Genomic DNA, 27,674 nt, shown 5'->3' with positions numbered 1-27,674 from the left:
TTTTTTCAAAAAAGAAAGTAGGAGGGCCCAGAGAAATTACAGAGCTGTTACCTTATATTTACTGAGAAAATTTTGTATCCTTTTTTGTCAGAAAGAGAGTAGTAACGATGGAATGGCGCAGAATTCCATGCAGGATTCTGTACTCTTCAACATTAATGAATTGAATTATTAATTATTAATGAAAGGGTTAAGGGCAGGGGTAGGTTCCACTTACCTTTACCACCGGTTTGCATCGCAACATTTTGCATGTGCTAGCTCCGCTTGCGTGCGTGTGCGCGTTCCCTCATGCAATTTGGTTGTGCTTCAGGCGAACGAATAAAGGTCAGTTTAAACACAGGGGTGAGTGGGAAGGGCCCTTTTACAAGCAGCAGAACAGGAAAAATCTTTAAAATAGTAAAAAAAATCACCAAAAATTCTCCAAAAAGATGTGCGGCACCCACAGACCAGCACTGACTGAACTGGATCTGTAATGCCATTGTCACATCAACAGCCGATTGCTAACGGTTCGGGCGATCTGATCTGAACTAGAAGGAATCCATCCCTGATTAAGGGGATGATTCTAATTTGATAGAGATGCACAAGTAGGATAAGTGGCTATTTTAGAAGAGAAGAAAAAGATTCAGAACGATCTAAACCAGTGGTTCTCAACCTTTCTAATGCCATGACACCTTAATACAGTTCCTCATGTTCTGGTGACTCCCAACCGAAAGTCTAGCGCTAATTCTCCCAACAGAGCTTTAAGCTGATTGGCAGGAAGTTCAGAGGGACACCCCCACTGTAAACGCCTGATTGGTTGGATTGTAAAAATATGTTCCAAGGAGCTATTCGAAGCTTTAGTTCCTAACACCATGGGAAGTTTGTCTTTTCCCATGGTCTTAGGTGACCCCTGTGAAATGGTTGTTTGATCCCCAAAGGGGACCCCACCTCCAGGTTGAGAACCACTGATCTAAACAGGTCTAAAAAGATTTTTAAAATGCTCTTAAATAGAATAAAAATTAACAGAGAGAAATGTAGGCAACTACATTTAAGTACGAAAAATTTAAGTCAAATATTGTGCAGGAAAAAACTAATTTGGCAGTACTGCATATGAACAGAATTTGAATGTTCTTGTTGAACAAAAGTTAAATATGAACTAGGAGTATTATGCAATTGTTAGAAAATCAGTGCTACTTTGGGATGTATTAAAAGGAACATAGTGTCCAGGCCACAGGGAGTATTTGTCCCAGTTGGAATTATACTATGTTCAATTTTGGGCACCACATTGATAAATTGACATTGGTTCAGAGAAGGCTGTTAAGATGGTAGGAGGACTGGAAATATGAGGGTTGAGTAAAGGAACTTGTTTATTCTGTATAAGAGGTGGGAGTGGAGATGTACCAATCTTTAGATATCTAGGGGTTATTACATATGCGTTATTACATAGGCGATAGAGGTACTAGTTCTCTGTTGCATCACTGCACATGACAAAGTCTAATAGCTTGAAACTGCTGGGAAGTAAATTCAGTTAGATGCTACTGTATGATGAATTTCCTGATGGTAAGAGCAGTTAACCAGTGGAGTAATTTGCCTCAAGTAGTGGTATTTTTCACTGCATTGGAGGTCTTCAAACAGATGTTAAATAGTCCTTTGTACAAAATACTTTTAATAGTGGTTTACATTTGATCAGACTAGTTGACATCATTAATTTTCTTCTTTTTTATCCTGTGTCCAGGACAGTGTAGTCTCTTCTAACTATCTTTTGTAGTAAATATGTTTTATAGTAGATATGTTTCATATCTTTTAAGAAATGTTTTATTTCCAGTTAGCATGTTTACTGACAAAATGGAAAAATTTAAACTAATTATTTCTAGAATAATTTCTATTATTCTTGGGTGTGCTTCATGGAATATTTCCTGTTAAGATATTTTTCTTGACATTTATGCTAAACTGGAAGATCAATTCTGTTTTAAAACATTTCAAAATATTTTAAATTCTTGCTATTTTAGAGCTCACATGAAATGTAAAGATGTCAGTTATTAGTCCCAGAGGGCTTTTAGTCTTTTTAGCTGTTAATTGCTGCCAGGTAGTTACTATTGAGTTGTAAATGTTTAGGGTGCTCATTTTAAACAAACAATATAGAACAGTATATGAACTTTGTAAAGAAACAGTAATTGAAAGCAAACAGGGCTTTTACTTGGAAACCCCCTTTCTGTTTAGGAAATAACCTTTTTCTAAATCACTCATTGTTCTTGCTTGGAAAGTTATTTAGAAATGATTTGCAAAGAGCTGAACATTTTTGAGTGGTTAGTATAATGCTGACTGAGTCTTTTCTAGTCAGATGCATTGATCCTGAGCTCGGTACACTGTTAGCAAGCATAATCTAGAAGGGAGTAGAGGTAAATAGGTGGGAAGGATCCCTCTTATTGATGCATCTTGTGCAATGCTAAATCTTTTATAATTCTGCAATATGGTATAAAATACGTCAACAGAAGTTAAAAAGGAAAATGAAAAAAATGTGGATGGACGATAACAGAAAGATTCTTAGAATAAGAATTATAGGCCTTGGAAATTTTCTAGTCCAATCCTCTGTTCAAGGCAGGAGTCCTTTTACTATCGCAGACAGATGGTTGTCCAATCTTTTCTTGAAAACCAGTGATGGAACACCCAAAACTCATGGAGGCAAGCTATTCCATTGACTAATTGTTCTCACTGTCAGCAAATTCCTCACTTCCATGCTGACTGGAGGTTCCACCATTTACTTCTTTTCCTGCCCTCAGGTTCTATGGAGAATAAATTAACCCCTTCTTCCTTGGGCCAGCCCTTTATTTATGTATTTATTTATTTATTGGATTTGTATGCCACTTTAAGTATTGGAAGACAGCTATCATGTCACCCCTAAAGCCTTCTCTGTGTTAAGCTAAACATACCTGATTCTCTTAGCGGTTCATGATGTGATTAAACTTGCAGACCCCTTATCATTTTTGTTGCTCTCCTCTGCACTCCTTCTAGGGCCTCAGCGTCTTTTTTATATCTGGTGACCAGAACTGGACATAGTATTCCAAGTGTGGCCTTTTCCAATGTATCAGTTCCCATGATCTTGATTCTATCCTTCTGTCCGTACAGCTTACGACTGTATTTTGGCAGCTGCAGCACACTGCTGTCTCATACTTGAGTGATTGTCAACACTCACAGACACTATTGTTGAACCAGGTACTGCCTATAGTACTGTAACTGTGCATTTGGACCCTACTTTTCTTACCCTGAACTGCATCCTGTTGCACAGAGCCTAATGCCCAAATCTGTCAAGATCCTTACAAAACTTGGGTCTATCAATTCCCCCTATCTTGGGTCATCTGCAAGTGTACAGTACTTCAATCTCCTCATCAAGGTCATTTATAAAGATGTTGAAGAACACTGAGCTAAGACAGAACTTCCAGGTGCCCCAATGAAACCTTTCCTCTAGTGGTAGGATTCAATTTCTTTTTTTACTACCAGTTCAGTGGGTGTGGCTTGGGCGTGGCTTGGGTAAGGATACTGTAAAATCTCCATTCCCACCCCACTCCAAGGGAAGGTACCTGCAAAATCCCCATTTCCTCCTGATCATCGGGGACTCAAGAGGCATAGAATAGATGGGGGCAGAGCCAGTCAGGGGTGGTATTTACCGGTTCTCTGAACTACTCAAAACTTCTGCCATTGGTTCTCCAGAACTGGTCAGAACCTGTTGAATCCTACTTCTGCTTCCCTGCATGTAGATGGAATGGCAAACACAAATTGAATTAAGGAGAGCCGCATTCTGTGCCTAAAATAAATTCCATAAATTTGTTATATATTTGTTTTGAACATTATTCCCAAAACCTCAGAATTTAGGGATTTGTTTTTTAAACTGAAAAAAAATATATAGGTTGAAATAATCTGAAAGTTGTATAGAACTGCATTCCCATTCTAAGCTAACTACACTGCTCAAAAAAAATAAAGGGAACACTTAAACAACAATATATAACTCTTAAGTAAATCAAACTTCTGTGAAATCAAACTGTCTATTTAGGAAGCAACACTGATTGACAATCAATTTCACATGCTGTTGTGCACATTCAACTTTGTACAGAACAAAGTATTCAGTGAGAATATGTCATTCATTCAGATCTAGGATGTGTGATTTGAGTGTTCCCTTTATTTTTTTGAGCAGTATATTTAACATCATATATTACCACTAGTAAATATACAGTACTTCAATATATTCCCACTAGAATTTGCCATTTCCAATTGACTTGAACAAGATGGTTCTTCCCCTTATAATATTTATTATGATATTTGCATTTCAAAAATTATAATCAAAACCAGAATAAATGTCAATGATCAATAGTAGGCATGTAAGATGTAGTTTATTGCAATGGAAATAAACCGAGCCAAAAGCCTGCAAAAAAGCTAATACGATATTAATATGATTTAAAGATGTGTATACAATGTAATTCTAAACAATCTATTTTGGACAATATTGAGTCAAAGAGAGAAGCAAGACAATTCAATTATCAGAAATATAATGTGGAATTGAAGATGAGGGGGATCTGTTGTAAGGATATATCAAATTTTAATGTACAAAACAAATTTTAAGTTAGAAATAAAAAAAATCTGGTTTTTTTCCCCTACTGGACATTTCATGATATATGTTTTTTAAAATGACAACATTCCTGAGTCGCCTCGAAAAAGGCGGCATAGAAATCGAATGAATGAATGAATGGATGGATGAATAAATAATTTGATATCCAATTCCTGTTGATGGATCAGATCCTTCAAGCAATGTATAAGGAACTGGTAGAAAGGATTGAAGACTAAAGTGAGAAGGAGAAAAGTCATAGTGGAAATAGATTAGCATGATCATTGATTTTCACCATTACTTACCAAATTTCATACAAGACCTAGGATTCTGTAGATCTTCATCAGATCTCAAATTAGAAATGTACTCAGAATGTATTATGTCCACTCTAATTTTTCATATTTTTCTTGTTCTAAATTTTTAAGAAGCTATTTTGTACAATCTGTTATCAGCCTATTGTGCAGGCCAATCTAGATATCTACTCAGTTTGCTTTATTTTATAGTTTTTTTTCCTCATTCTGCTAGGAAAAGTGAGAGATTCCCAAGTTATCAAAACAGATTCTGACATTGTGCCAAAAGTTACCAAAATGACCGTATCTGGAAAGAAGAAAGCTACTGGCTTTGAAGTCCCATGGTAAGACCTTATTCCTTTCAAAATACATTTCTGTGAGCTCTTTTTTTCGAATAATGAAGCTCTATTGATATTTGTTTTGTTCTGCTTTTTGGTAAAGATTTACTATTATATATGCATATATGCTGGGTGCATTGCAAAAGTAATGCAATTTTTTAAAAAGTAATTTATTGAACAGATTTGCACAAACACTTAAAATTCTTCAAAGTACTGTCCTTGGGCCTCTACACATTTTTTTCCAGTGACTCTGCCATGACCGGTCCGTGCCCTGGAAGGCGTCTTCAGGGACCTCTCGCAAGGTCTTCATCACGGCTGATTGGATTTCTTCTATAGACGAAAAACAGGTTCCTTTCAGGGCTGGGAACAAAAAGAAGTCTGCTGGGGCACGTCAGGATTATTGGGGTGGGATGGGGCAGCGTTGGCACCTGGTGTTCGGCACCAACTCACTGACTCATAGCGCATTGTGGCAAGATGCGTTTTTCGTCCATAGAAAAGATCCAAAGACACCTTCCAGGGCACGTACTGATCATGGCAGAGTCGCTGGAAAAAATGTGTAGAGGCCCAAGGACAGTACTTTGAAGAATTTAAAGTGTTTGTGCAAATCTGTTCAATAAATTACTTTAAAAAAAACACACTCTATGGCATGACTTCTTGTTTCATTTGTTTAAGTTGACATAAAAGGCATCTGACATTTGTGGGTTTTTAAAAAAATTAGTACATATTGTAGGTAGAACAACAATGTCATTTTAAAATATATTTCTGTAGATTGCCAGATTATTCTGAGGTGAATTCAGATTAGAGCATTGTAAATTAATTTTTTGCCCAGATAATTTTTGTGAAATGCAATTAATTCAGAAGAGAGGGAAGACATTTGGGTCATTCTTTCAGATGCCCGTGTTATATACCACATCATGTAATATACGTTGTCTGTATGCCTTCCTACTGACTGATCTCTTGAATGATGGACCAGTATCTTACTTTACTACATCTTATTTACTGTGTTCTATTTTCTTGTAGAAGTGACTATTCCATCTAAATGCAGTATGTTATTTAAGAATTTGATAGATAACCTGTGCATTCTGAGTCTCTAGTGGTGGTGTATTTACAAATAGAGAAAATATGTATTATTCTTGGCATGGGAAAAACATCTTGTGGCTTGAGTTTCAGCTAACAGTTTCAGGCAAGGTTGTAGTGCAGTTGAACAGAATCCTGGAACATTTTGGTTGTTCGAAATGTTAGTTAAAATGAACATGAAAGAGTCTAATGGAATGAGTAGAGCAGGGCTGGTGCATCTCACTCACCATTTTCTTCATTCCTCTGTGGCCTGTGCATTTGCTTTTCTTATTTTTTCCCTTCTTTCTCCCCCTTTCTCACCTTTAGTTTCATGTCGCCATTGCTTCTGCTGTGCTTCTGTTCAACCACACCTTACTTAAATAATTGGCCTCCCTCCCTCCCCACCTCTTCCTTTCAGACCAGTTTGGACTTAGACTGGACATGACCTGTCCACAATCTGCCTGTTCTATTGAGTTCTGTTCTGCACGTAATCCAGTTTTTAACTATTTGGATAATAAAATAGAGAGCTACATATTATAGTTAAAAGTTAATAAAAGAAAAAAGCTTCAGGATTTCTTAATGAGGACCAAATGCCATCAATTGCTAATCCCTACTATAGCTCTGAATATCATTGGGTTCCTGCTTCACAAAAAGCAGCACCATTTCATATTTAGACTAGTTAATTGAAGCTGCAACACAGTTGCACATTTTCCCCTGCTGGACATTTGCCTTCTGTGTTGGTTTCCTACATTCTTCGAAAAAAATACAAGACTAAGTGAAGCTTAGGTTTTCTATAGGTATTTAAAATTCACATTCTTAAATCAGAATATATAACCAGACTACTGTAATTTAAAACAGAGAATTTATGCCATAGAGATTAAGACTAAGAGATCCTGAATATGTTTTCTTGTTTTCTAACTTTAAAACCTGGATTAAGGGACTTTTAATGATAATATAAGACAAAAGTAAAACTATTCCCAACAAGGTAGGGTTTTTTTTAGCTTTAAAGCATGATAGGAGTTTTAAAAAAAATATTTAACCCTATAATTGGTATTTACAACTATAAGTATAATTATTATAATTCTGCTATAGCACACATATTTTCTAAAGTGTCCCACCATATATGCTGAAATGACATACACTATTGTTTCAAGTTTGAAACAATAATACATTTTATAATTGTCCCTTGCTGCACACTTTGGGATATAAGAAATGTCTGGTTGAGATGAATGAGAATTCCATATGGCCTGTCCCTACAGGGCTTGTCTGTTTAGAAGCTGCTCTTTATAACTCATTACGCAACATAATGCATGACAGGTTGTTTATCTTTCCTAACATTGCATCTCAAGACAAGAAACTTAGTGGGTAAATGGAAGAAGCTGTTTGTCAAATAACAATTTAGCAGGGTTAGAATAATTTTGTATACTATCTGAATGCTTTTTGTAGCGGCAAGCAGAAAAACGCCCTCATAATTCTTATTTGAAGCTTAGTAAAGGAATAGAGTAATATACTTTTCCCGCCATAATCCCATATATATAGAACTTACCAACTATTTATACAGTAGTTAATTCACTGTCGTCATTTTTTTCTTCCATCTGAGATTGTAAATACATATATAGATAATTTTATTTTGATCTGTAGTCTTTTGAAATGTGCATTCTCACATTCATGCTCTGCTTTTTGTAGTGCAAATGTAGAAGAGAATGGACATAATACCTTTATGCCACAAAAAGGATTCTCTGCTGGAGATACCATTGCAAATATGGGAATAGTTGAGATACTACCTAAATCAACTTTTCCCTCCCAGACCATTCAAGCATCAGAAGAGCCATCAGTGGTACCAACTCCTGTGAAAAAGTCTGGAAAATCCAAACAACAATTCGATATAAAAGCTGAGTTGGAGAAGAGACAAGGAGGAAAACATTTGCTTAATCTTGTAGTAATAGGTATATTTATTTTGGTGCGAAAAAATATATGTAGTTCCTCTTTTCAGTTACAGGCATAGAATGTTTTCTAAAATAAATTAATCAGTGACAATGTAATGTTTCTTTTTAGGTCATGTTGATGCAGGAAAAAGTACTTTAATGGGTCATTTGTTGTATCTTCTGGGTAATGTGAACAAGCGAACTATGCATAAATACGAACAAGAATCAAAGAAAGCTGGAAAAGCATCATTTGCTTATGCATGGGTTTTAGATGAAACAGGGGAAGAGAGAGAAAGGTGAGAAAAACTACCCTTTTACATGAAAATTGGCTGTGGTAGCAGTGGTAACAGCAAAGTTGTTTTTGAGGTTTCTGTGTACTGTGTACATACATATAATACGATTAAACTGTCTAATTCTGATATAAAGTTATGGGTTTTTTTAAAAAAATCACTACGCATAATTTTAAGGTAGTATTTCTACCTCCATGAACTTTTACTGAGAGACCCCAGAGTAGATCCTGATACAATTATAAAAAAATATTATTATTCAGCTATTGGTACCAGATTACTTCTGGAAATATTTGAATTTCCATTGCAGAATTAGAAATGAACTTTGGGAAGTGATACGTGGGTTAACACTTCTTTGGGTGATGGTAACTTGTTCATATAATGTTCATATAATGAACTTGTTCATATACTAGGCTAACATGGCAGATCAAGGAATATTTATTCATATCACAATTATAATCCATTTTATGATATCATATGCTCTTACCCCTAACCACGATCACTTATTGAAGCAACTTTCCAAACATAGCTATATCATATAATTTTGATTTTAAATATGATGATTGAATGCCCTTTCTATCACTTCAATAATATCTGTATTTTTTTATTTACTCTCCTGTTTTAACTCTCACATTGTATGGGATATTTTGACACTAGTTGTTCAAGAAGATATGAATATATGAAAGATTAGAAACCTGTTATGGACTTTTTGCTGAAAATGGGAAAAAAGTGAACCGTGATTTATAGATTTAAAAGGGCTTAATATGGGAAACAGTGTGTTGACATGTAACTTTAAAGAGGAAGGCAAGATACTAAGATTGGAATTTGCTTCTTTATATTTTCTTTCTTTTCTTTTCTTTTCCTCCCTTTTCCTATTTTCCTTTCTTTTAATCTTACTTTATATTATTTCATTTTATCTCTATGAAAATCTAAAATAAAAGTTATATATAGAAAAATAAGAGAGAGATACAGATTGATTTTGAATATTATTATTATAAATGATCCATTGTTTGCCTGTTCATTGTTTGTAGGGGAGTGACAATGGATGTAGGTATGACCAAATTTGAGACAAAAACAAAAATTATTACACTAATGGATGCTCCCGGCCATAAAGACTTCATTCCAAATATGATCACAGGAGCTGCCCAGGTAAAGCCTTTCCTAGTATCATCTGTCATACATAAAGCACTTTTAGATTGAATTGTAGTATTTACTGGCAATTTGATTTTCCCATATTATACATACTACATCATGGATACAAATTGTAACAATCAGAGGAAAGAAATTATTCTTAAAACATTATTGAGTAATGTTATTTTTGCACATTATAATTCTATCAGCAAAAGGAGAAATGTTGTGGTGTTTCATTTGAAATGATTTAAATAAGCCAATCTTTATGAAAAGGCAACAATAAGAAAAAGGCAAAAGAATTTTAGATGTACCTAGTCTTTGTATGATGAACCTATACCTAAGAAATACAACTAATCAAGTGGTTTTCCTTAGGCTGATGTGGCTGTGTTAGTGGTGGATGCCAGCAGGGGAGAATTTGAAGCTGGTTTTGAGACTGGTGGACAGACACGAGAACATGGTCTTTTAGTTCGATCTTTGGGAGTAACACAGTTAGCAGTTGCAGTCAATAAAATGGATCAGGTATTGCTTTGATTCCCCCCCCCCCCAAAAAAGCTTCTTTTATAAATATAGGCTTGTTTTTATCAATACATATGAAGAGAACAGATAGAGGAAGAGAAAGATTTTAGATAATATTAACTTTGAAGTTAATCTCTAGTATCTTTTGAAAAAAGATAGCTAAACCCTAAAATAGAAGAAAATGGTGTAAGCAGGATATATTAATAAAGCATTTGCTTGTATTTCCTGTTAAATGAGAGATTAGCCACACCGATGCTACCCTGTTAATTTCTTCAGTGTGCTTAGTTTTTGTGCTTCATTATACTATTATTAATCCAATAATTTAAAATTAAGAATTAAATTTTAATTCTTAAATTTTGCTTTATTATGAGAAATTGCTTGATGTAGTTAACCTCCTAAAATACTGTAATAATACTGTGTTGTTATATAGTTGCAATTAACGGTAATAACATTCCTTAAGAAATGTCCACTTCCCATGCATTTTAATTGAAGTGGTACTTGAATACATTTTAAAATGTGTTTAACACATCACATTTTCTACTATATTGCCATCTCATTTTGATAAAGAAAAGCAGCAAGGGAAAAATTCTTAATGATATTGATATTTCTTGGTTGATAAAAGATAATTTTCATTTATACCAGAGTAATGTTCAAGTAAGTTCCTATTCCTCAGTAAAGTATTATGTTTATATTATAGGTCAATTGGCAACAGGAACGATTTCAGGAAATTGTTAATAAACTTGGACAATTCCTTAAGCAAGCTGGCTTTAAGGTAAAGAAAAGGTTATAAAATAAAATTTAAAAAATAAACACATGGAGTACAAAATAAAAATGTAAATACATGCAATATTATGTTAAGAATTCTTAGCTGACAATTAAAAACCTGGTAAAAAAAGGAGCCAGTTTAGCCTAGTGCAGTGATGATGAACCTTTTTTGATTCACGTGACAAAAGGATGTGTGTGTGTGTTAGCATCTGTGCACATGCCCACACCCCTTCTCTCCCCCCAGGCATGTCCCCCCCCCTGCACATGAACACAAGCCTTTCTGAAGACTGGTAGGCAGTGGTGGGTTCATATGGTATGGTGGTGGGGGCGGGTAGAGCCGTACTGGTATGAACCCACTGATTTTTGCCGATTTTTTTCCCTGGCGTCTCTGTCATAAGAAGCCCCTCCCTCTCGTCTTAATGCTGACCTTTAAACTTTGTCCAAAGCATAGCTGAGGACTTCTTACACACAGAGGTGCCGGAAAATACATCGCCAAAATTCATTGGGTTCATACCAGTACGGGTCTAACCCCTGTTGTTAGGTACCTAACACCAGTGCTGTTAGGTTTAAAAAAAATGCCCAAACGGACAAACTGGAAGGGCATTTTTCCAAACTTCCGGTTTGTCCATTGAGGAATTTTTTTGCCTCCCGAGCTTCAGGGAAAGCCATCACGGGTTTAGTGGTTAAGGCACCAGGCTAGAAATGTGGAGACTATGAGTTCTAATCCTGCCTTCGGCATGAAAGCCAACTGGGTGACTTTGGGCCATCACTCTCTCCCATCCCAGAGGAGTTGTGAGGAAAATAGAGGAGGAAGGGATGTTCACTGCCTTGAGTTATTTGTAAAAATAATAAAGGTGGGATAAATAAATAAATAGAAAGAAAGAAAGAAAGAAAGAAAGAAAGAAAGAAAGAAAGAAAGAAAGAAAGCCTAATGTTCTTAATGGGAGAAGTGTCCCCTTACTGTAGATAGACTTATCTGATTCATCAGCTCTTTAAAAGGTCAGTGCCAGCATCTTAGGTTGTGTCTGATAAGCAAGTGGAAGAATCACAATCCTGGTATTTTGTGGTGAGTAGCAGTAGCTGTCACATTTTGTATGATTTGAAACATGCATCCCTTTCAAGGTTACAAAATATTTTGTAGTAGTTAAAATGGGATATATAGCCAAGGCATGGATTGGATAACCAAATCAAGAGTGGTTGTAGTTGCTTCCCTGGCTATAATTGTTCAAAATTACTTCTCACCACAGCAAGCACTTGGGAATTTAATGAGTGACGAGGATTTAATTAATTAAATAATTAATATAGCCACCCATCTCACCTATGTGACTCTAGACGGAGTACAATAAAATAATCAGATAAAACAATGGTAGAACAAGAATATAACGCAACAGTTGAAACTTTAATATAGTTAAAAACCCAGATATAAAAAAGACTGTGGTAGAATGGATCAGCATTCTACATGCAGTACATTCGACTTGTGATCTTGCTAATTCCTGAGATCACCAAGTTAGTTGAAACAACCAGGGTTTAAGGGATTTCCTAAATGCTAAGAGGTTTGGTACTAATCACATTATTATTATTATTATTATTATTATTATTATTATTATTATTATTATTATTATTATTATTATTACTGTTATTGTTATTGTTGTTGTTGTTATTATTATTATTACTGCTGCTGCTGTTGTTGTTATTGTTATTATTATTATTATTATTATTATTATTATTATTATTATTTAGACTTGTATGCCGTCCCTCTCCGAACATCTTAGGCAGGTGTTCCACAAGCTCATCCAAAACAGACTTAACTGCACTATTTACCATATTATCTGGATTTAATTTCATCTCATTCTTTCCCTTCTAGTCTCTAAAGTGACTTAAACAAGGTCAAGAGTATCAATTATTTCATTGGGGTTCAATGGCAAGGAGCAATAGAATTATGTATCACTGCTGTATTAACCTGTCCCACTGAATTTGTATAGATAATAAACAGTTGGTGGGGTAAGATGAAGCCTACAGGCACTGTGGGACAGCAAAGAATTAGTATTCCCAAATCATTTTCTATTCATGTTCTAATATGAAAGTCCAGAGCAACTACAAATTAGTGCCTTCAAAATCAGATCGTTGTAAAGTTATAATGACTCAGGGTACTGAAAGTTGCCATGATGTTTTTGAAAACTGGGTGGGCTATATTCCCCTAATTCATTTCCCAGCATTTATGATTATAATCTATGGCGGATTATAATCTATGGCGGCTGCATGATCCAAAGAAAAGTTGCATTTGCATTCAAAAATTGCTCTAGATCATCTTTCAGAAATTGAACCACTCAGGACAAAAATGCCTTTGGTACAAGCACTCTTGACCCAATCAGTTCAGGGGACAGTGATTTGAATGATTTCTAAAGCAACTCAGTTGCTTTTTAAAATGGTCTTAGTTTTATCTGAATTTGAAACTATTATCAGTTAACTTTATTATATGAAATTTTAAAAACCCTTTCCTGAAAAAGCAATTATTCTTAATTTGAATTTCAGATGTTTGCATTTAATAATATAGAGTTAATTATTAATTTTGCATAGCAAAATAAACATTTAATTCAACCAGGAATCAGATGTAGCTTACATCCCTACCAGTGGACTTGGCGGTGAAAATCTTGTCACAAAAAGTCAAACAAGTGAATTGGCAAAATGGTACACAGGAAAATGTTTGCTGGAACAAATTGGTAAGTAGATACATCTTTGAAGATTTGAAAATCATTGCAAACATAGTACCAATAAGCCATATTACACCCCAAGTAAAATATATGTCCGTTAACACAATATATATTGATTTATTTACAGATTCTTTCAAGCCACCGCAAAGAGCAGTTGATAAACCATTCAGATTATGTGTATCAGATGTTTTTAAAGGTATGTGGTAAAGTCTTTCAAAATGGATTTACAAAAGACATTTGTTAAAATTTGGATAAATCTTGTATGAAGGGGCAAAAAAGAATGAAAAAACAAGTTGTATATAATTTGAATGGACTACAATTATTAGAAGTAAAAAGAAGGAATATAAAATTTGTTTGTTTGATCAAGGATAAAATAGATATGTTATTAGTTGTGGCAACCCTTAATGGACTTTGGCTGTCACCTGAACTGCAATGGAGGTTTATGGATTTCTTTATATATAAGAGATGGGAAATGGATGGATAGATCATTGATTGTAATTTAAAAGGAGGCGAAACATTACCAATATTCCTTATTCTTTATACTTGCTATATGAAGGATGGAAGTAACTTCTTTATATATTTCCCTCCTCCCTCTCTCCCTAACTCTTCACTCACTCCATTTTAATTTGTATTAGCAATTATAATCTTTAATAAAAATATTTTAAAAGTTTCACCAAATGTTTTTTTGTAAACAATTTACTGAAGTTGGGTAAAGTATCTGAAAGAAGTGTTTGACAAAATGCGTGTTAGAAAGTGCTTCTCTTTAAACCATCCAAGCAACAACATTCTTTGCAAGATTTGTGCAGCTATTTCAAAATCCATCCCTGATTATCTGTTCATGGAAGTACACAAAGTTCCCTGGAATGTTCTATTCATACAGAGATAAATTTTGCACATCTCTAGAGACATCTGGGGATAACTTTCAAATCAGCTGTCACGCTTTACAAAGGACATAATTTTTCTTGACTGATCATTTTGCCAGCAGGCATGCAACCCAGCTCTTTTTATAAAACTTAGGTTTTTTTCTTTTTGTATAAACTAATCCCTAAAACTTTCTAAGAACAATAAGATGAGTAGGGGATTCAGAACTCATTTTGGTGTTTGTGATAACAGCACAACATTATTTGCACACCATAAAAGTGCCATGTAGCGGTAGTGGGTTTCACTTATCTTCTCTACCTGTTCGGAATAATCTGTGATGATGTCCAGGCATGTGAGTGGAGCGTTCTGCCGCTATGGATTTGCCTGAACTAGGAGAACTAATAGCAATCCACCACTGCCATGTACCTGTTAGCAATTTTTGGGAATGATACCACAAAGTACTATTTCTGTGTAGTTCTGTTGATGTTCAAATGAAAGAGCAAGTGAACTAAATATATTCTGTGTGAGCCAAAAATTAGCCAACGTGCATGTGCGGCTGGCACATACATGCACGTTGGAGCTGAGCTAGGGCAACGGCTTGTGTGCCCGCAGATATGGCTCCATGTGCCATAGGTTTGCAATCACTGGTCTAAGTGGTCTTCAAAGGAAGGTTCATATGGAGCTAATTATAGCACCTTGCTTGTGAGCATATTCTAAAATCCCATTATATTTTACATACACTGCTTAGTGCTTATAAATATAAAACAATTTTTGAATGATACGCTCTTGGAAAAAAATCCTTTTCCCCAAACAATTATACTATGCATAGAAAACAAACATAAGTAATTACTGAGTCCCCTGGAGAAGGGCGGCCTAGAAATTTGAATGAATGAATGAATAAAAAGGATCTTTTTGTCTTAATTCAGCAAGATTAATTCAGGTAGCCTTTGGGTTATGACGGCAGTTGGGACCAGAATTTCTGTTGCCAAACGATGCAGTTCCAAAATGACAGCATCACTTAGCAACAGCAATTCCAGCAGTCCTTGTTGCTGTTGTATCCTGAGAACTCTGTGGGTCATTTAAGTGAGAATCTCATATGATCACGACTTCTGGTTTCTTAAGGGCTTCCCCATTTACTTTGTGAGTGGGAAGCCAGCAGCCTAATCATGAACTCTGCATGAACTGGATGGTGATCATCTGACTACCGGGAGCTGTGATGGCTGAAATTCTTAAGAAATGGTCATGAGTACCATTCATTCCGAACCACTGTAACGTTGGTTGCTAAACAAAATGGTCATAACCCAAGAAATGCTTGTTTGAACATGCTAAACCAAACTTGAAGAAATTAATAAATCTGCAAGTAGACTGAAGCAGAAATTCCAGCATAGCAACTTTATTTTATGCGTCAAAATGTTTGTGAATTGTTAAAACAAATTGTGTGATCCCGTCTGAAAGTAAATAATGTAGGTGTATCTGTTATATTGGGTACCAAAAGTGTATTTCAAGAAGGTAAATTGTATGTGTTTGTCTTTGAGTCAGCATGGACTTCTATGAGTGCCTGGACACAGGTCGTTGTATATTTCATGGCAAGATTTTGGCAATGGTTTGCCATTGCCTGTTTTTCATTCTTGAAAGAGAATGACTGGCCCAAGGTTACCCAGCTGGCTTCATGCCTAAGGTGGAATTAGAATATCTTGTTTCTATCTAGCCTTAACCATTGCGTCAAATTGGGTCTCCGAAGGCAAAGAGATTTATTATTTTAATTTTTATTATTGAAAATCTGAGATAAAATAAAACAGAAGAGAACAATCTACAATGAACCTCACCCCTTTGGAGCCGGTCAACATAAACTGAAACAATGAAAGGAGGAGAAGGAGAGAACCCAGCTGCTGTGGCCTAGAGGTGGAGGTCTTGCCTCACAATCAGGAGATTCTGAGTTTGATCCTAGGTAGATTCAGATGTAGGGTCTCCTGCTTGGAAAGAGGGTTGGACTATGTAAGGTCCTTCCAATTCTGATAATTTGTAATTACGTATAACTAAGAACATAGGGAAAAGATTTCTGTAACTGGTGTTGAGTTTTCATTATAAAGCCAAGCTGATGAATTTTGAAGGCTTATTTTTTTAAAAAACTGTACTAGTTGAATTTAAATCAATATTGTTACTTTATCTTCAGTTAATTTTTTTAAACAATATTTTTTGTTCTAGATCAAGGATCAGGATTCTGTGTGACAGGTAAAATTGAAGCAGGATATGTCCAAGTTGGGGAACGACTCCTTGCCATGCCTCCTAATGAAACTTGCACTGTAAAAGGTACAGTAGATGGTTCAAAGGGGTTTTTTTCTCTTGGATTACACAATAAAGAGTTTCATAAATTGGTAACTAAAATTATTTTTTAAAAAACCTATAGATAATCCTCGACTTACGATCACAATTGGCATTTGAATTTCTGCACTAAGTAATGTGGTCTTAAAGCAAGACATCATGTGACCACATTGCTTAGTTACAGCAATCCTGGCAGTTCCAGTTGCTGTCAATAACAGAGAACTAGGATCATTAAGTGAATGTGCAGGCCAAGCCAAGATGTCCTGGACTTGGTCCCTCCAGCTCTGCACTCTGCCTTGTTGGGTGGTAGGCATCTCCAGAGCCATACAACACTGGGGCTACTTGTCATGGCCCAGGAAGCCTCAGCTGCACTTGGAGACCTCTGCTGCCTTTCCTGCGTTCTTGCTCCTATTGCAGTTGATCCTTGATTAGCCTAATATTTAAAGTCTTTTTAGATTGGTCTAGATCAATGTTTCCCAATGTTGGCAACTTGAAGATATCTGGACTTCAACTCCCAGCATTCCCCAGCCAACATTCCCCAGCCAGCATTCTGGGAGTTGAAGTCCAAATATCTTCAAGTTGCCAACGTTGGAAAACACTAGTCTAGATAATGACATATAAAGGAAATAAATATTTTTATGGTTATACGTATTCAAAGTATATATTATGCTTGCTAGTCCTTCAGTTGTTTTGTTTTCATGGTCATCCCACCCCCCTCTGGGATATGTAGGTTTTGCATTTGTATTTTTGTACAGTAGAGTCTTGATTATCCGACATAAACAGGCGGGCTGATACTTGGATAGCTGAAAATGTCGGATAATCCAGACTCTACTGTATGTGGCCTTGACCTGACTCAAGAAAAATAAATAAAACTAAATAGGCCCCGGCTCCTACAAACTACTAAAAACCAATGGGTATTCCGTCCGCCCCTTGCACGTTCTTTCCTTCCGTCCTCTGCTTGCTTAAGCCACCACCGCTGCCAGCATGAACATTTCCTGCTAGCAGGGTCTGTGCTGCCCTCCGCGTTGCTCCTCCCAGCTCGCCTGCCCACTTGGGCATTGCAGCAACCTGCACTTCCCTCTCCCCGGCTCCTCTCAGCGTAACCCTCCTGCCTGGAAGATGAGATGAGATGAACACCTTGGTCCAAGCTTTCCTCTCCTCTCTCCCCCCCCATTTCATTCCCAAAGCTCCTCCTCTCCTTATAAGCTGGATTTCCCCCCCCCCCCAGAAAGCGGGTCATATTTCAGCGAGCTTTCTAGGAAAACTATCAGGGTAATGGGAGGGGGGGAGAAGAAGGGGGATTTTCTCCAAACAGAAGAGAGCCCAGAGATTTGCTTGTTGATTTTTTTGTATGTCATGGCAAGTCCAATATTCACCCCACAAAGAAGGAAATAAATTTCTTGCCCGTTTCTGATTAGCCGAAGAGGATAATTGCATTTCTTCCCTGTCGCGGCTGCCATGTTTGGGGGGGTGTCTGGGGTGGTGGTGCAGAAATGCCTACAACCATGCCCCCAACCAGTCACAACATCGATGATCCAGAATGTCGGATATCCGAAGGACGGATAACTGAGACTCTATTGTATTTTTTACATTTATATACTTAGAGTTTCTGAAAATTATAAGATTCTATCCTAATTCCTGGACAGAAATGTTTTGGATAGGAATGTCTGAATGATACATATGATACTAGAATAAAACATAAAATGTTATAATTCAGTTATCCATTAATAAATGTGCAAGAGGAAAAACAGAGGTTTGTATACTGAATTACCAGTATGCATAAAATAAATAAATTAAAATTCAGAAGACATAGAATAGGCTTTGCTGGCTAAGAGACTCTGGGAGTTGAAGTCCACAAGTCTTAAAGTTGCCAAGATTGGAGACCCTTGACATAGAGGTAGATCTGCTTGGTTTTTGGTGTCTAGTTTAAATATACAGAGATTATTCAGAAAGAAAGAAAAAAGGATCTAAAGATTTCTATAGAGATTTCATATTTGCATTGGATTATCTGTATATCACAGACACTCTTCAATGATTCTTTCAAATAATGTAGGGGTTTTTAGAGTACAATTTTGTGGCCTGCATTATGCACATGTCCATGTGAAAGGACACACAGAAATGTTTTCACTTATTTGTGGAAAAATGAAAGCAGATAACTCAGTTTTAAAAGCTATGGACAGCTATTGTTGTGTGACACCCATAAAAGCCTATTGCTGTGAATTGCAGAAAACCATGAATAAGCAAAATACTTATAGCTAATAGAGGTATCTGAACATAAAATGTTTCTTTGATTTTAGTCAACAGGCTTTACTATCACTTCATTCATACTGAAAACTGAGGAATAGCAGTTGATGCAGCAGAATTGCAGAAACAGTTCTTTGTAGCTGTTAAACCAAAGTAGTTCACTATTTAGTACTGGTTTTACTCATTTCTAGGAATTGCTCTACATGAGCAGCCAGTGGATTGGGCTGCAGCTGGAGATCACGTTAGTCTCACTTTGACTGGCATGGATATCATCAAAATCAAGTGAGTGCACAATAGAGTTTGACTAAGCAACCGTTTATGTTTAACATAACCTCTTATAACCGTCATCCCCAATCATGAATGGTTTACCCGGTGCAGAAGAAGCATGTGGGAAATTTACCTGAGTCCACCCATAATGGTGCAGATTCACCAACTTTTGCAAAATGCAGTTTGAATTTGGCAGTGTTCTTCATCCTAATTAGATTTTGCCAGTTGTTTGGCTAAAGAAAAATAAATGAGGGATATTTCACAATTCCCTGCAATATTCATCTTAATCTGCAGGCAGTATATAAAGTATTTTAAAAACTTAAGTGGTATTTAAGTTCTTTGCTGCTGAATAACAGTTATGAAATTATAGGCAGGTAAAGAATAGAAACACAACACTGCTACTGATTGAAATAAGCAGGAGAACTGTGTGTAGCTGTGATGAGGTGTTTTACTTCAGCAAAGTTTTGAGTGAAACACTCTCTCAGAGGTGCTTTGTGATGCAGCAGGGCCACCTTGCTTCTAAGAAATACAGGACAAGCTACACTACATTTTGGCAAGCTTTGGAGAAGAGGTACCACTCATTTTTTCAAAACATTGGACAAGTGCAGGAACGGATATCCTATTCCTGTAGACTTCTTGCCAAAGTTTGGGAGACTGATCTAAAGGAGGTGAGCTGCTTTGACAAGTGGTATGGGGGATGTGCTTAGCTCCATATCTGGCACAGCTTGATATGTGGTAAACCATGATAAAGAATACCGTGTCCACACGTCATGCAGTCAGTATGCATGTGAAGCCTCTCATGACTATCTGACAAGAAAGAATCAGGGGCTTTAAGATAATGCGAAAATGTGTAGTAAATGATACTGTTACTTTGCTTCAACAAAGAGGTTCTCATTGTTTCTGCAATGGGAATCTCTTCATCAAAATTCAACCCAGGTTTTAAAGAGTTTAATTAGTGAGTTTGCATTCTAGTAAAGGCAATGTGGTTTGTAATCCATTTTGCATAGCTGCACATATTCATTTTTACCTGCATTCTTTCTCTTGGTTAATGCGTGTTTTCTGTAATAAATATGAACATAAAGGGAAGCTTTGGTTCAGTGTGGTAGACTTCAGAGGAAAGTAGCTGTCACATCAATTGAGATGATCATCTGACTTCCTTAATAGCATTGTGTTATGGCACCACCACTCAAATACAGGTAGTCCTTGCTTATTGACCTCCTCATTTAGCAAATATTTAGCAAATATTCAAAATTACAACAGTTTGTTGCAGTTGTCATTTTCTGTTTGGATGGAAACTAAGAGAAGCAACTTAGAACAGTGTTTCCCAACCTTGGCAACTTGGTGAATGCTGGGAGTTGAAGTCCAAATATCTTCAAGTTGCCAAGGTTGGGAAACACTGACCTAGAACTAAAGAGAAATTTCCTGACAGAACAGTTAATTAGTGGAACAAATTGCCTTCAGTTCTTCCTGGAGGTTTTTAAGAAAGGACAGGTCAACCATTTGTCTGAAATGGTAACAGGTAGTGATGGGCGAACCCAACAGTGTTCAGGTTCGGCAAGTTTGGACGAACTTTGCGCAAAATTCGGCCAAACCTGAACGGTTCGTGGTGCCAAAACTCCGCCCCCGGAATCCCATCATTTTTTATTTTTACGGTTTATTTTTTATTTTATTTTTTTTAACGCAAAAGGACACCGCAGCGGCGCCGCAAGCAAAGTGAGGTCCTTTCATGTGAAAATAAAAACTTTTATTTTTACATGAAAAGACCTCCCTTTGCTTCCAATGCCGCTGCGGCGTCCTTTTTCGTTTAAAAAAAAAAAATTACATGAAAGGACCTCCCTTTGAAGGAGCTGGGGAATCCCTCCCACGAAGAGATTCCGGGGGCGGCGCTTTGATGTCACGTACACCGGCAGGTTGCTAAGGACCCCAAAGTGATCACTTCCTGGATTCCATGTAATCCAGGAAGTGATCACTTTGGCGTCCTTAGCAACCTGCCGGTATATGTGACGTCAAAGCTCCGCCCCTGGAATCTCTTTGTGGGACTCCCCAGCTCCTTTTGTGCCTCCCTCCCAGCCTCCCGACCGGCTGACAGCTCCATGGTGTTCGCCTTCCTCTGCAGCCACCGGCGCCCGGCTCCTCCTCCTCTTCTCAGCAGGTGACAGCCGGGTGGTGGGTCTCGCGGCATTCGGCACGAATGCCGAACTAAAGCACGAATTTTAAAAAAAAATTCGGGTTCGGGTCCGGCATGCCGAACACCACAAAATTCGGTACCCACCCTAATTGTGCAGGTTCGGTTCGCCCAACACTAGTAACAGGGTTTCCTGAACAGTGGGACAGCAGGTTTCTTGAGCAGGGCATTGAACTAGAAGACCTCCAAGGTCCCTTCCAAGTCTGTTATTCTGAAGAATAGTATATATGTTTTGTGACCAAGGCACTTAACAGCAGAGTTGCATATCCCAATTGTGGTTACCAAGCCTGAACTACCTGAAAGTGCAATTGCAAAGGCAAAATAACTGAACCTACCTGTCCTACTCTTTTCCAAAAGAGTAAAACAAGAGAATATTCTTGCCCCGCTGTTACTTAATTTATATATTAATGATTGACAATTTGGCTAAGGCAAAATTTCATTCTCCCTTTCTTGCTCAACATACTATCCCCGTTCTTCTGTGTGCTGATAATGTGGCCATTCTATCTCTAACACGTGTGCTGATATCTTCAAACCTTGTTATTTTATTGCTTAGGGAGCACTTTGAAATTAATTCTACTAAAGCAAATGCTAATGTTGACAGAGGGCAGTAGGAAGGGAAGATTCTTCCAACCTTGTTTTTTGTCATGGTCCATAAACCTGGGCTTGCTGATTTATATTATGGCATATCATGATATCATTATCAGTCTATATTTCATATTAATCTGTTGTCTCTTTCAGTGTTGGTTGTATATTTTGCTGTCCCAAGGAGCCAATTAAAACCTGCACACACTTCAGAGCTCGTGTTCTTATCTTTAATATTGAAATACCCATCACCAAAGGATTTCCTGTGAGTGGAGCGATTTTTAAGGGATTTCTTTTATATTTTTAAGTATTATTTTCCTGAGCCTTTTAAAGTGAACTCACGATGCCAAAAGAATTTTACATGCCAATATTTTCTTGCCATTCTGAGCACAAAGTAGAGAGATTATAATATTCTAGATGAAGATGGATGTACAGGTAGTCCTTAATTTACAGAAATTGTAACCGGATCTTACATCATTAAGTGATATCCTCATAAAGCACAAGCAAGCCCTGGAGACCTGGTTACTGTCACTAATCAAATCTTACCATTGTTAGGTGAAACACAACCAAATCAGTGGGAAAGCCAGCAGGAAGTTGCGAGTTCTAGGTAACTTGCTATTAGATTGGCAGACAGGTAAGTGATTGCTGCCAGAGGCAGGGGGCAGAAGGATATACAAAGGTGCAAAGGGATGCATGAAAGTGTGAGGGAAGTGAAGCAAGACTCAGGGAGGGTACAAGAATGCCCAAGGGTATGAAGAAGTTTTGAGGCTCAGAAAGTGAGTGTGAGAGGCATGATGAGGTTTCGGAAGAGTACACATGGGGCATGGGTGTGCAAGCAAGGAACAGTGAGGCTTGGAAGTACACACAGCTACACAAATAGTTGGGTAGCCCTGGCGAGGCTCAGGGTGGATGTGCAGAGATGCTCAAGTGGATAGTGTGATATGAGGCTAGAAGGGCTGGGGGAGGATGGATGGATGGGGAGACTTCCCTCAGTGACTTGTGACAGTCACTGTCAACGTCCTCATTGACTTTCAGAGGAAGCTTGCAAGGAAGGTCACAAATGGAGATCATGTTATGCCAGAGTGCTGCAGCTGGTTGAAAATGCAAGTTGGCTGCCAAAAACATTTTCAGGAAAACCTGTCAATATGTCAATTAAAAATGAAATTTTATTTCAGGTGCTCTTACACTTTCAAACTGTAAGTGAGCCTGCTACCGTTAGAAAATTACTGAGCGTGCTTCATAAGAGTACTGGTGAAGTTGCCAAGAAAAAGCCTAAGTAAGTATGTTAAGGTAATTTGTTAATATATAAATATCAATGTAATTAATATAGTTTAAAATCTTTGGAAAATTGAAATTATGGATTAATTAAAAGTGGTAGAAATTGAATGTAAAATCAGTGACCATGATAGATTTTAAATGAATTCCTCTTAACATTAGTGCCTACGGACTGTTTTATTTATATTGACAAGTGTAATGCTGAAGTATGAGGTTTATTGTCAGACTGCAGAAGTGGGTTCCTGTGCATTCAGACTGGTTCTATAGAACCATTAGTAACTTGGTGGCCTGCGTTGCAGGAACCCTTAGTGACCCAGGCCTGCCATGCCCCCAAGCCAGTTCTCTCAGCAGCAACATAGGTGGACCCATCTTGTTTTTTCTTCTGCACATGCGCAGAAGCTTATTTTTAAGTGCAGCACATGTGCAGAGAGTCATTTTTGGGAAGGAGCGTGCACATGCGCAAACCCTGCACTTCCATCTTTATGCAAACTGGTGGGAAAGGTAAGTAGAACCCACCCCTTGCAGACCGCCTTTTCTGAATTAAAATTGTACATTGTCACAGATTTTGATTTCAAAGTGAGATGTGATTTGATAAGATTTAGAGGTAGAATATTATGATTAACCTATGGCTGTTTCCAGCTTATGAATTCCTTGGTGTGTGCGGATTTCTGGGAAATCAGCACACACCAAGTTTGAAATGAGAAAATCATCAAAATATCAGATTTTGCAATTCCTTACTGTTTAAGAAAGGGAAATGATGGTCTTTGCACAGTTTTAGGTGGAAACTATATTAAATCTTCCGTTCTGTATATCTGAAAACACAAGCATGCACAATTGGATGCCCTTTCATAGTAATATAATTCTTAACAAGTACTAACAAGTTTTCTTTTACTTGAAGGTGTCTGACAAAAGGGCAGAATGCTTTAATAGAACTACAGACCCAAAGGCCTATTGCTTTGGAGCTTTATAAAGATTTTAAAGAACTTGGGAGATTTATGTTGCGCTATGGAGGATCCACTATAGCAGCAGGTGTAGTTGTGGAGGTACAATGTTTTTCTGAACGCTATTATGAAATCATAGTTTGTGTCTTTTGCTAATTATTTTTTAATAAATAAACATCTACGTACATTTGAGTAACCAGATCTCCCAGTGCTAATATAGTAGTGTGAAAATATTTTGTTAAAACATTTTTAACAAAATATACTTTAAAATAAAATAAAATATAGGCACTGTAGAAATAGTTACATTTTTCGTTCCCAAAATTTATCTTGTAAATTGTTATTAGGGACCTTCTCTTCTGTTTTGTCATCTTCCTTTTTTCCTCAAGCCTGATATTTCCCTAAACAGGTTTATAACTAGGGATTGGTTGCCTAGCACTGCATCTGTTTTTTTGCAAGATTTTAATCTGTAGATTAGGTTGAATCAATCTACCCTTCTTTAGCTATGTACCTGTTTGCAACTGGGTTGTCTATCTCAGGATGCAAAGAGATGATTAGATATGTCTTGGCTTCACTGTCCCCATTTTTAAACTTACTTCAGTGTAAATATACAAGGCTCCTTGTTTGAATCAGGACCAATTTATGCAGAGAGAGGAACATAAATGCTCTCCCTTGAAAAATGCCTGTAATAGGTATACAGTGATCCCCCGATCATTGCGAGGGTTCCGTTCCAGGACCCCCCGCAACGAGCGGGTTTTAGCGAAGTAGCGCTGCGGAAGTAAAAACACCATCTGCGCATGCGCAGATGGTGTTTTTACTTCCGCAGCGCTAGCGAGGAGCCGAAGATTGGGGGCCGCGCGGCTGTTTTAAAACGTCGCCGCCGGCATGGGGGGCTTGCCAGCACCCCCCGGACCCCCAACCCGGGTTTGGGGGGCTGCTAGGAAGCCGCCCATGCCGGCGGCGACGTTTTAAAACAGCCGTGCGGCTTTCCAATGAGTCCCGAAGACAAACGTCAAACTTCCGCGTTTGTCTTCGGGACTCATTGGAAAGCCGCGCGGCTGTTTTAAAACGTCGCCGCCGGCATGGGCAGCTTGCCAGCACCCCCCCCGAACTCGGGTGAGCAGCGAGCGAAGGGCGGGTGGCCGGGCGAAGGGCAGGCGAGCGGCGAAGGGCGGGCGAGCGGGTGCTGGGGAGGGCTTCTCGCCCTCCCGCCAGCAAGAGGGGGAGCGAACGGCGTAGGCAGGCTGCGGACAAGCCGTTCGCTCGGGCCGCTTCCCAGCTGAGTACTCAGCTGGGAAGCGGCCCGAGCGAAGCGGCAGCAGCGAGGAGTTTGCGTGGGCGGTGGGGAAACTCCTCGCTGATGCCCGCCAAGAGGGGGAAGACCTAGGGAAGCCGCCCAGCAGCTGATCTGCCCGGCGCCATCTACGCATGCGTGCCCATAGAAAAAAAGGGCATGCATGCGCAGATGGTGTTTTGACTTCCGGGTTCAAAAATCGCAAATTAGCCTGTTCGCAATGGTCAGGGACGCAATAACCGGGGGATCACTGTACATTCCTGAACTTGATCTTTCTTTGAATTTACCCAAGGAAAATGTATCATCTGATCTGATTGTAATTTTGGACTGGGGCCCAGATTGGCTATATATGCATTGATATTTCATTTTAAATATGGAACTTGAATTGATAAGCTTGTTGAGACAAAACTGGAATCCAAGAAGTATAATATTGTATTTCTATATGCCTGACCAGCTAGTATCTCTCTGCACTAGAGATACTAGAGAGATACTAGAGAGACTAGTATCTCTCTTCACTTAATACAGCATTATAGAGCCACTCTGCAGGCTTGTATATTTTTAGGGGGGGGGGGAGCTGTTCTCAAAGTATAACATGTTTTTTTTTTAAATTCTTCATTGACATTTCTGTTTTATTTTAGATCAAGGAGTAATAGTGTGCCAGGACATCTGCAGTCCAGCCAAATGAAATCATACGCTCAAATATACTTCTCTGAGGAATCCATTTTTATCTGTTGAAGGAACAAAGACAATTATGTATTGGCAATTATGTATTGGATACTCTGCAAACATTTCAAGGCCATTGTTGCTGTAGAACGATTTGCCAGCAAGGAAATACTCATTGCACTTTCTCACTGCACAGGTTTCAGCATATTCCCAAACTAAAATGTCATCCCATCAATAGTTCTAGAGGATCGTTTTCAAAAACTGATTGGAATGATGTATTAAAGAATGGCGATTCATCATGGATAAAAATGTTCCTTCCAGCCTTAAAATTTGTTTACAATTTATAGGGAGAGCTGATACTTTGCTGCATGGTATTTTATAAAATCACACATCAATTGAGCTAAAATATTCAAAGTTTTATACAACTATGTTTTCAAAGAATCTGATCTCTTCTGTTTCAGAAAACATTATGTAACGCTGCACCTACAACTTAATTTCTTTCCATCCTAATTTTATTTTAAAAATTGAGTAGATATAGCTTGTCCAATAATGATTAATTTTATTTTTTAAATTGTAGAAGTATAATAAAGTAGTCATCTGAGCATAATTTTGGCTTTTTCCATGGTCTTTTATAAATAAAAATCCTGACAAAAATAATTGGTTCTGATGGAATAAAACATACAGTTATCCAGTTGTAGCTAAAAATAAAGTGGCTATTGCAACCCCCCCAAAACCAGTCAAAACAAATAACTTTATAAGGTATAATTTTATATGAGTATGGCAATTGAACTATGTAGACCTTCTGCATAGTCTTCGGAGAGGGGCGGGGCGGCATACAAATCTAATAAATTATTATTATTAATTATTATTCATTGTTATGAAAGGCTTTCTTCCTTTCAGTATTGTATGTATGTACATCTAAGGGAGGGAGAAAACAGGAATAATTAAATAACAAATATTGGAAATTGGAAAACATTCTACATCTACTGTAATCAATGGTTCTAAATACACTATGACTGTCTTGAAATAGATTGCCGCTGACGCATCACTTTCATTTTTAATTTTTTCCTCATACCTCATTGATAAATTGCATTCTCTCCAATAAAGGCTTGGAAATGCTTGGAAGCAGTGAAGGGCTACCAAATTTTTTAGTACCACACTGTGGGTGTGGCTTGTGCATTTTCTTTCAACATCTTTCAGTGCAGATTGGGTGTTTGGGGTGGAGCTCCATTTTCGCTATTCCACTGCGTCCCCCCCCCCCAATCTGGGCAGTAGCCCACCACTGCTGGGAAGGAATTAAAAAACAACAACACTCTAATCCATTTTTCCCGGGTACAGTACACTCCACATCATGTGTTACAGTACAATAAGTGAGTATGCTAAAAGTGAAATAAACCCTCAAAAGTACTAAGGTTGAAATGGAATCCTCCCAGATGATGCTGACTCCAAAG

General features: G+C 37.7%; 1 protein-coding gene across 1 annotated transcript in view; it reads left to right on the top strand.

The window, feature by feature from the left end:
* HBS1L (HBS1 like translational GTPase) overlaps positions 1-26,830 on the top strand; it is a 49,564-nt gene extending 22,734 nt beyond the window's left edge. The window contains exons 5-18 of the mRNA XM_070733588.1: positions 5,099-5,207; positions 7,944-8,203; positions 8,313-8,478; positions 9,501-9,618; positions 9,973-10,119; positions 10,814-10,888; positions 13,484-13,601; positions 13,720-13,788; positions 16,659-16,763; positions 19,211-19,301; positions 22,210-22,318; positions 23,229-23,329; positions 24,227-24,371; positions 26,199-26,830. Coding sequence (XP_070589689.1) covers positions 5,099-5,207; positions 7,944-8,203; positions 8,313-8,478; positions 9,501-9,618; positions 9,973-10,119; positions 10,814-10,888; positions 13,484-13,601; positions 13,720-13,788; positions 16,659-16,763; positions 19,211-19,301; positions 22,210-22,318; positions 23,229-23,329; positions 24,227-24,371; positions 26,199-26,210 — 1,625 coding nt within the window. The 3' untranslated portion in view covers positions 26,211-26,830. The remainder of the gene's footprint in view (positions 1-5,098; positions 5,208-7,943; positions 8,204-8,312; positions 8,479-9,500; positions 9,619-9,972; positions 10,120-10,813; positions 10,889-13,483; positions 13,602-13,719; positions 13,789-16,658; positions 16,764-19,210; positions 19,302-22,209; positions 22,319-23,228; positions 23,330-24,226; positions 24,372-26,198) is intronic.
* The last annotated feature ends 844 nt before the right edge of the window (positions 26,831-27,674 follow it).

The sequence above is a fragment of the Erythrolamprus reginae genome, chromosome 1, assembly GCF_031021105.1.
Source record: "Erythrolamprus reginae isolate rEryReg1 chromosome 1, rEryReg1.hap1, whole genome shotgun sequence".
Taxonomy (NCBI): Eukaryota; Metazoa; Chordata; class Lepidosauria; order Squamata; family Dipsadidae; genus Erythrolamprus; species Erythrolamprus reginae.
Note: the sequence above shows the minus strand (reverse complement) of the source record. Positions and strands in the feature narration are given on the sequence as shown.